The sequence below is a fragment of the Morus notabilis genome, unplaced genomic scaffold (assembly GCF_000414095.1).
Source record: "Morus notabilis unplaced genomic scaffold, ASM41409v2 Scaffold1938, whole genome shotgun sequence".
Lineage (NCBI taxonomy): Eukaryota > Viridiplantae > Streptophyta > Magnoliopsida > Rosales > Moraceae > Morus > Morus notabilis.
In genome coordinates this window covers 1-10822 of record NW_010358218.1, presented here as the reverse complement: position 1 = coordinate 10822, position 10822 = coordinate 1, and the positions used below count along the sequence as shown (strand labels likewise).

The 10822-nt window shown below is 29.8% G+C and overlaps 1 protein-coding gene across 3 annotated transcripts; it reads right to left on the bottom strand.

Annotated features, from left to right (window-relative positions):
* Positions 1-7708: 7708 nt before the first annotated feature.
* On the bottom strand, positions 7709-9136 carry LOC21385292. 3 transcript variants are annotated; one of them, XM_024161812.1, is made up of 6 exons: positions 9040-9136; positions 8877-8928; positions 8735-8790; positions 8123-8187; positions 7983-8034; positions 7709-7826 (listed from the first exon to the last, which is right to left on the bottom strand). In XM_024161812.1, the coding sequence occupies exons 1-6, from the start codon at positions 9082-9084 to the stop codon at positions 7755-7757; spliced, it is 342 nt and encodes a 113-aa protein (XP_024017580.1). In that variant the 5' UTR covers positions 9085-9136; the 3' UTR covers positions 7709-7754. The 3 variants fall into 3 exon arrangements, with proteins under 3 accessions (XP_024017580.1, XP_024017581.1, XP_024017582.1); XM_024161813.1 differs by having other exon boundaries at positions 7709-7823; XM_024161814.1 differs by having other exon boundaries at positions 8735-8787.
* Positions 9137-10822: the final 1686 nt, after the last annotated feature.

Sequence of the window (10822 nt, the reverse complement as noted above, 5' to 3'; positions counted from 1 at the left end):
TATTCTGATTTATCTTTTAATTTAGGTTATTGGTTTGATTTTATTTTGAGTTTATCATTATCATCTTGTTTTTAAATTAGTTCGAGTTCTATTATGATAATTAATTTTAGTTCTATTAGGATTCAAATAACAAAAGACCTATAAATAATATACAATTTTTGCTACAACATTCATTCAATTGGTTCTTGAGTGTTCAACTCACATATAATTTTTTCACCCACATGTTCATCTCTGTCCAACATTTGGTTATTGGGTTTATTTTGGTGCAGAAGCTAACAAAGATAAGGAAATGTTGGAAGAGATAAACATGTGGATTGAAAAAGAAGAAGAAGTTGAATGAGAAAAAAGAAGAATCACGTAAAACCGACATCATTAAGGTTTTTTTTCTTTATTTTTATGTGTAAAAATAACGTAGACAACCTACAGTGTAAATCAATCCTTACATACTCTATAACTTCTGTTAAGAGGTTGTGAAGGGTCTCTTACCTCCTCCTTAGCTTCAGCTTTGTGCTTCTCATCAACCGTCAGTGGTTGTTTTGGCATTTTATAGGCTGTTTGGCTTGGTATAAATAATGTACTTCATGATTATTTTTTTTACTGCAATATTCATTAATTGGTTTTCTGAATGTTTAACTCTCATGTACTCTTTCCATCCACATGTTTATCTTTTTTCAACAATTTCTAGTGGCTTTTTTTTTTTGGGTGCGGAAACTAACAAAAATAAGAAATTGTTGGAAGGAGATCAACATATTAATTGAAAAAAAAGAAGAAGAAGCTGACAAAAAAAAAAAAAAAGAGGAATCACGTAAAACCACAAATAGATCAACGTCATTAAGGTTTTTTTTTTCTTTATTTTTATGTGTAAAAATAACGTCAACAACCTTTATTATATATATATATATATATATAGCCAAGTTGTAAATTAGATATTGTTTAACATAAGCCTATTACTGTTCATTAGGGCATAAATTCAAGTTGAAGGGCCTATATTTATTTGATTAAGAGACAATAGTCGCACAAGCTCAATTAAGTTGAAGGGCCTATATTTATTTGTAAGGGCCTATACTTACAATAGATGTCGTCTCTTGACATATCAATTTCGTTTCTCATACCTCTTTTCAAAAGCCAAAAAACAAAAAAAAAAAAAAGAAACAGAAAAAAAACAAAAAAGAAAGAAAAGAAAAAAGGAAAATTTGTTTCTCAAGGTGTTTCCCCATTGGTGAACAGGATTGTAAAAAAAAAAAATTGCCGAAAAAACATCTCTTGAATCATGCCATAGGGGGTTCTCCTTATCCTTAGCATAGAGTAAGATGGAGAGCTAGATTAGATACTAAACAAAGAATTTAGACACAAAAAAACAAAAACAAAAAACAACAAAACAAACAATAGAAAAAACTACTACTAAACATCGCCTCAAATTTTTCACATATAAATACTTTTTTAGTTATAACTTTTACCAGCAAAAACAAACTGACCAATCGGATTACAAATAACTTCCTTAAATTTTTTTTTTCTTTTTCCCTTCAAATGACCATAAACACTCATGCATGAGATATTGTAACGAAATTGATATGAGAAATAGGTAATTGAATATTGCACAAAAATAAAACCAAAAATAGGGAAGAAGATTATGTGTCCATTGCAAAAAAATTAAAAGAACCATGAACATACCCAAATGGTGAAATCAACCGTGACATTATTAGACAAACATAAAGGCTAAAAACAATAAAAAAAGACTCGAGTAACAATAAAAAATGTTTTTTATGAGAGGACGGTCAACAAGATCAAATAAAAAAGAACAATTGGTTATGAAATATACTTCTATAATTAGCGTTATGTTAACTAGGGGTGTTAATCGGCCGGGTAGGGTCGGGTTGAGCCGAAAAATTGAGCCGACCCGATCAGTGCAGGTTGATAAAAGTTTACAAACCCGCAACCTTTCGGGTGACCTCAAGTAGGCTCGGGTTACTCAGGTTGGTGAAAACTAATTTTAATCTATGACTTCATACCTCTTTGAATAGTTCAAAAGCATAAACAACAAGGAGATGAAATAAAATCTTGAGAAGTAAAATAGTCCATATAAAATAAACAGTTTAATCCAGAATCCAAAATAAATTTTTTTCCTTTTTCCCTTCAAATGACCATAAACACTTATGCATGAGATATTGTAACGAAATTGATATGAGGAATAAGTAATTGGATATTGCACAAAAATATAATCGAAAATAGGGAAGAAGATTATGAGTCCGTTGCTAAAAAAAAAATAAAAGAACTAAGAACACATCCAAATGGTGAAATCAACCACGACATTATTAGACAAACGTAAAGGCTAAAAACAACAAAAAAAGTCTCAGTCATAATAAGCAACGCTTTTGATGAGAGGACTGTCAATAAGATCAAATAGAGAAGAACAATTTGTTATGAAATATGCTTTTATAATATAATTTAACAAAAAAAATTTAGTGTGAATTTATACATATATATAAAAATATGCTTATATATATATATATAGTGCAAGATTGGGTAGTGTGAATTGTAAACAAAAAAAAAAACAAAAAAAAAAAAAACAAAATGGCTAGCGTTATGTTAACTCTTAAACCATATTTTGCCGCATCATTGCTTAGCCGCATTTATTTTAGTTAGCCTTTCCTTCTGTGGTAGAACTGCTAAAATAAGGCTTCAATGCTTAATGAAATAATTGAATTTTTGAAATATTATATATTGATATAGCTTCAAGTTCAGGTTCCCCGCCAAAAAAAAAAAAAAAAACAGCAGTTCTTTGATTGAATCTATACTTTCCCTCTTTCATCTATAATATATGCAAATGTAAAAGTACATAATGGGAAGCGTGATGATAATTTTTAGGATTAATTTCAGAAATGTCCTTAAATTTTATACCTTATTTTAGGATCCGTTTAGTTCGTTGATTCGAGTTGAGATGTGACTTTATATAAGAGCTTTTTACTGTAGTAAAAAAGTTAGATGTGACTGTTTCTGAGAGCTTTTTATTATAGCAAAACTCGAATTCTAAACTCGAATCGGTAAAATGAACGGAGTCTTAATATATCATTTAAATTTTAAAAAAGTTCATGTCTTCCTGATTTTTCCCCTTGAAATATGAAACGTGGTTTAAAACACTCTCTGAACTAATATTATCTTATAATAAATGAACTATTGATTTTGACTCAATTTCAAGAGATAAAATATACAAGTTCTACGGGACAAGTTGAAGAATGGCAAAAAAATTGAAGGGCACTTTTTAAATTAATTCTAATTTTTAAATCAAATCATTTTTACCACGTCATCTCCCGACCCCACCAATGGATTTATTGATGGATGTTTCTTTTACAAGCTTATGTAGATTCATATTTCTGCAAACTGTGAATGAATGATTGCAAAACTCCCCTTTTTGGAAGTTTTTATATGGGTATCTTAAAGAATTAACTTCTCTTTTCATAATTTTTTTTTTTGGTGCATAATTTTCTGTTTAAGTTTCTTGTTCCGTTTGTAGTGTTATCATATCATTTTTTCTAAGAAATGTTGTAGTTTGTAGATGATGCTGTCGTTTTTTATGACGACACAGTCCCATTTGTTAAAACAAAAATTCGATAAACAATTTTACCGTAATGAACTTAATTCATAAAGAATTTCTCATATGTTTAGGGAGAAAGTATGTATCAAGTGTTGCGTTTTTTTTTTCCTTGAAAGTGTTATGAACTTGTTTAGATAAAATACATAGAATATATGATAGTTCATAAAGTAAAATATTTAATTTGTTCATAAAGTAAAGTGTTCCAAAAAAAAAAAGGGATTATTATTATGGTTTATCTTTTAATTTTGGTTTATTGTTTTGATTTTATTTTGAGTTTATCATTATCATCTAACTTTTAAATTAGTTCTAGTTTTATTATGATAATTAATCATAGTTCTATTAAGATTCAAATAACAAAAGACCTATAAATAATGTACATATTTTACTACAACATTCATTCGGTAGGTTCTTGACTATTCAACTCTCATGTAATCTTTTTATCTACATGTTCATTTTCATCCAATAATTCCTTATGGGGTTTTTTCTGGTACATAAGCTAACAAAGATAAGGAATTGTTGGAAGAGATAAACATGTGAATTGAAAAAGAAGAAGAAGAAGCTGAATGAGAAAAATGAGGAATCATGCAAAACCGAAAAGATATAGAGTCCATCAAGTTTTTTTTGTTAATTTTTTTTTATGAAAATTGAAGACATTTATTGAAAAAATTACTTTAAAAAAGCCGTTTTTGCATTTATATAGAAGATCATACAGTGTAAATGAGTCCTTGCAAATACTATAACTTCTGTTAAGTATGTGTTGTTATTATTGATTCACATGATCATGTTAGTATTTTATAAATTGATAATTTTACCGTTATGAAATTAATTCATATCATACGTTTAGGAGAAAGTATGTATCAAGTGTTGCTTTTTTTGTTTTCCTTGAAAGTGATATGATCTTGTTTAGATAAAATACATAGAATATACGATAGTTCATAAAGCAAAATATTTAATTTGTTCATAAAGCAAAGTGTTCCAAAAAAAAAGGGATTATTATTATGGTTTATCTTTTAATTATGGTTTATTGTTTTAATTTTATTTTGGGTTTATCATTATCATCTAGCTTTTAAATTAGTTCTAGTTCTATTATGATAATTAATCTTAATAACTCTCATGTAATCTTTCCATCCACATGTTCATCTCCTTCCAACAATTCCTTATGGGGTTTTTTCTGGTGCAGAAGCTAATAATGATAAGGAATTGTTGGAAGAGATAAAGATGTGAATTGAAAAAGAAGAAGAAGAAGCTGAATGAGAAAAATGAGGAATCACGTAAAATTGACAAAGATATCAACGCCATCAAGTTTTTATTTTATTTTTTTTATTATGAAAATTAAAGACATTTATTGAAAAGATTACTTTAAAAAAGCCGGTTTTGCATTTATATATAATATCCTACAGTGTAAATCAGTCTTTACAAACTCTATAACTTCTATTAAGTATTATTGATTCACATGATCTTGTTAGTATTTTATAAATTGATAATTTTACCGATATGAACTTAATTCATATCATAGTTTAGGAGGGCTTTTTAAAATATGTATCAAGTGTTGCTTGTTTTTCTTGAAAGTGATATTACTTGTTTAGATAAAAGTACATAGAATGTGATAATTCGTAAAGCAAAATATTTAATTAGCTTAATTATAATAGGATATTAGATACAATGTTTTAGAAAAATAAAGAAAATCTTCATATCGATTAGATTGATATTATTTATTAATAGATTTTTCTTAGTCCCATTGGTATTAATTATGAGATTCAGTAAAATAATGGGATCTATTTATGTTGGTTTGAAGTTACCACGATATCCCTATAACAGACTACTGAACCGCCACATATTCGATGGTTCGACGGATGAGAATCGGTGTTAATATAGTACTATCTCGTTAGTCAATCTTTTTGGAAGTGATCAATTTGCTGGTTAAATTGAACAATTATAATTTAATAAACTTGTTACTCGGTAAAAGCAAATAAACAGTAATAAAACGTTAATAAACTTATAACACATTGCTTTTGTCTGATAAACTAATAACCAATGTTTCGAGGTTTATTTGCACTCAAGAAATAATTTGCTAGGCACAACTTGAGAGTCTGGACTTGGATGCGCATAAACTTGGGGACTGGAAAAATTGAACTTCATAAAATAAAATAAAGATAACCAACGGAATATCATTCCTGCATAAAAAAGAAATACAAAATCTGAATATTGTCAAGAACCAGCAGAATTTACAGAGTTTTGGAAATGAATTAAGTACCATTATGTTCTACCGCCAACATATACATACTCATGAAATCCCGTTTGACAAAAATAATAGATCGATACCATTATGAACTTACCGTTATGAACTTACTTCATATCATACGTTTAGGAGAAAGTATGTATCAAGTTTTGTTGTTTTTTTTTTTTTTTTTTTTTTTTTTTTTTTTTTTTTTTTTTCCTCTTGAGAGTGATATGAACTTGTTTAGATAAAATACATGGAATATACGATAGTTCATAAAGCAAAATATTTAATTAGTTCATAATTAAAGCAAATTGTTCCAAAAAATAAAAGATTATTATTCTGATTTATCTTTTAATTTAGGTTATTGATTTGATTTTATTTTGGGTTTATCATTACCATCTAGCTTTTAAATTAGTTCGAGTTCTATTATGATAATTAATTTTAGTTCTATTAGGATTCAAATAACAAGACCTATAAATAATGTACAATTTTTGCTACAACATTCATTCGGTTGGTTCTTGACTGTTCAACTCTCATGTAATCTTTTCACCCACATGTTCATCTCTGTCCAACAATTCGTTATCGGGTTTTTTCTGGTGCAGAAGCTAACAAAGATAAGGAATTGTTGGAAGAGATAAACATGTGGATTGAAAAAGAAGAAGAAGCTAAATGAGAAAAAGGAAGAATCATGCAAAATCGACAAAAATATCAACGGCACTAGGTTTTTATTTATTTATGAAAATTAAAGACATTTATTGAGAAGATTACTTTAAAAAAGTTATTTTTGCATTTATATAGAAGATCGTACAGTGTAAATCAGTCCTTACATACTCTATTAACTTCTGTTAAGAGGTTGTGAAGGGTCTCTTGGCTTCAGCTTTGTGCTTGTCATCAACAGTCAGTGGTTGTTTTTTCATTTTATTGGCGTTTTTGCCGCCACTATAACAGACTACTGAACCGCCACACTATTTGATGGTTCGACCGATGAAAATCGGTGTTGATATAGTACTATCTCGTTAGTTAATCTTTTTGGTAGTGATCAATTTGTTGGTTAAATTAAACAGTTCTAATTTAATAAACTTGTTACTCGGTAAATGCAGACAAATAGTAATAAACCGTTAATAAACTTATAACATATGATCCTTAATCAATAATTCAAGAGACAACTTACGCTTGCAAAAAATTTATAGCATAACTTAAAAACTAACTTGGCTCTTAACGCTTTTGTCTGATAAACTAATAACCAATGTTTCGAGGTTTATTTGTGCTCAAGAAATAATTTGCTAGGCACAACTTGAGATTCTGGATTTTGATGTGCATAAACTTGGGGACTGAAAAAATCGAACATCATAAAATAAAATAAAGATAACCGACAGAATATCATTCCTGCATAAAAAAGAAATACAAAATCCGAATATTGTCAAGAACCAGCAGAATTTACAGAGTTTTGGAAATGATTTAAGTACCATTATGTTCTACCGCCAACATATACAAACTCATGAAATCCCGTTTGACAAAAATAATAGATCGATACCATGTTTTGGATAATGATAAGTATGAAACCAAAGGATATGTAAACCAATATTATGGTTACCCTTTCTCCCTCCTTCTGGCTAAAATCTAAAATAACAGACAACCTTTTTTCTTCATCCGCTTGGGGGTTACAACACTGCAAGGGGACGACGGCCTGTAAATTTTTTTTGGCTTGTTTCCCACTGAGGTAGCTGAAATCTTTCATAGATAACTTACAAGACAGCAGCAGAAGCGACCCGAAAATATTATGGCCATCCTTTTTCGCCTTACGTCTACTTGTATAAACAACCGATGCAGTCCCCGTAGAGCAAAGATAATGATTGGATAAATATTTTCTGCCTGATTTACAGATCTTGCCTGGATGTACATGCTTGATTTTACTTTACACTATCATATTTTTCAGCTTTTTCAGAGACCCCCTTCTCCTCTGTCCCCGTTTTCTTCCTGGCTCGAAAGAGCGATTAGCTGCTGTTGCAACTGCTTAGAAATAACCAATTTATGAATGAAAAGTACGTGTAATCACGATGTGTGTAGAAAAATCGTTTCCCCTTTCCCTCTCACGGTCGGGTTGCATAACATTTTTAAGTTTAAAGAACTAACAAAACGTGTAATGAGAGCTTTCTTGAGCAAACTCACTTGTATGTATTTCAACTTTTCAGCAGTCAGTTCATCTGTCAAACAGTTCATCCTGCAACATTGGATAAGACCATAAGAATTGATTTCTATATGCACAAAGTAGTATCTCAAGTATTTAAATTGATTCGGTTCTCACGAACCTAGCTTGAAGCTCTGAGATCTTCATGAGGAGTAAACGTTCCCTCTCCGAAGCTGTTGTTTCAACCTGTTAATAAAATAGACAATAAGGGAACTGAGTGCACAGAAATGAGTGTTTCCGCAAAAGATGAGTTCACATGAGGTTATATCATGAATGAAATGTAATCTGTCAAAGTAAAATATTAGGTGCATCACAACAGAATACAAGATTTTAAAATTTGGACAAACTAGGTCAACATTAGAAAACAAACAGGGCAAGAAAACAAAGTAAAAAACAAGGTAAAAAGAAACGTGTTTATGAATAACGTATACCATGAAAAAAAAAAAAACAAAATTTGCACGATTGAATCTAGTCTAAGCTCCCAAGAGAGCGTCCAACCAAAGAAATTTCAACTGAAAGAGTCAAATATGTCTTGGTGTACGTGCTTTAAATTTGTGCATAGTAGACCTAGAATCTTTAGAAGCTTTTGGTGAGAAAATGTACACATATACGGCAAGAAAATGGTCAATCATTCCCATTAAAACGAGAAATCTCCTATGAAACACCAATCTGAGAAGCATCTTTACTGAAGATGATTATGTTCATCACAAGGTACGAATGAAAACAAGCTTACACTTCCATTATTTTCTGGACTGCGAGGCAGTGGAGGCAACTTCCCATTTTGAGCTGCTACAAAATTGATGAACCTTGCTTGTTAAATACACTTAATGATATAACTACACCAATCATCACAAAATGAGATATCTGACACTCACCATCTACCACCTCAGTTGATTGCAAGCTACTTAACAAATTCATAATAAGATCCTGACATTAACGAAACCAAGAATAAGTGCAATCAGCAGGTTTAGAAGTTTTAAATCGTTTAACAGGCTAAGTTAGAAAGTATTTCAATGTACTTAAAGTTTATTGTTTTACCTGTTGAATTGACGTCTGCTGGAAAAGATTCTGAAGATGAGGCATGAGAAGTGATGCAGGTATTATGCTATTATTTAACTCCTTGGGAGATGGACTGATGGGCTGGAAGCATAAAAAGTAGACATAAGTTAAAACAAAATAGAATTACATTAGAGATTGTTTATCCAACGTTAAGCGTGCATGCAAGTGGCAAACGCTTAGGGATTATGTGAGGTATAAGTTATAAATAATGTACAATTTTTGCTAGAACATTCATTCGTATGTATTAAGTGTTGCTTTTTTTTTTTTCTACTTGAAAGCGATATGAACTTGTTTAGATAAATACATAGAATATGCGATAATTCTAAAGAAAAAATATTTAATTAGTTTATAAAGCAAAGTTTCCCAAAAAAAAAAAAAAGTGATTGTTATTCTGATTTATCTTTTAATTTAGGTTTATTGTTTTGATTTTCTTTTGAGTTTATCATTATCATTTAACTTTTAAATTAGTTCGAGTTCTATTATGATAACTAATTTTAGTTCTATTAGGATTCAAATAATAAAATATCTATAAATAATCTACATATTTTACTACAATACTCATTCGGTAAGTCAAACCTACCTGTTCAACTCTCATGTAATCTTTTCATCCACGTGTTCATTTCTATCCAATAATTCCTTATGGGGTTTTTCTGGTGCAGAAGCTAATAAAAATAAGGAATTGTTGGAAGAAATAAACATGTGAATTGAAAAAGAAGAAGAAAAAACTGAATGAGAAAAAAGAGGAATTATACAAAACCCAAAAGATATAGAGTCCATCAAGTTTTTTTGTTAATTTTTTTTATATGAAAATTAAAGACATTTATTGAAAAAATTATTTAAAAAAAAAAACCGTTTTTGCATTTATATAAAAAATCATACAGTGTAAATGAGTCCTTGCAAACACTATAACTTTTGTTAAGTATGTATTGTTATTATTGATTTACATGATCTTGTTAGTATTTTATAAATTGATAATTTTAACGTTATGAAATTAATTCATATCATACGTTTAGGAGAAAGTATGTATCAAGTGTTGTTTTTTTTTTTTTTCCTTGAAAGTGATATGAACTTGTTTAGATAAAATACATAGAATACAGAATAGTTCATAAAGTAAATCGAAGTTGGAGAAAATACATAGAATACTCCGATTTTCCTCCGTAATAACCGTAAATCGAAGTTGGAGAAGTCGGAGCTTACCTCGTACGGTCCGAGTTTCTGATCCGGTGAGGATTTGAATAAGGAGGGATTTGGTCTGAAGATGGGATGTTTGAGAGAGGAAGAGAATTGGATTGGATTGAGAGATAAGGGAATCATGATTGTTGGAACCCTAACATTCGAAATGGTGAAGAAGATGACTGGTGAGCTGTGTCAGTGTCGCCTTCTTCGTCTTCTTCCTCGGGTTTCGTAATTTTTCATAATTTTCTTTTTCTGTTTGTGCACAATTTTCTGTTTTTAGTTTTTTATTCCATTTGTTGTCTCATCATATCGTTTTTTTTTTGTTTGAAAAATGTTGTAGTTTTTATTTATGACGTTACAACCCGATTGTTTTACATAAACAATTAACTTAATTCATATCAAATGTTTAGGAGAAAGTATATATCAAGCCTTGATTTTTTTTTTTTCCTTGAATGTCATATGAACTTGTTTAGATAAATTGTCACGCCCCCCAAACGGGGAGGGTGACGTGGAGCTCGATTAAAGATTAATAAAGCGGATTCCCAACCGGGCCCCACACTTGACTGCATTAAAATATAAATAAATT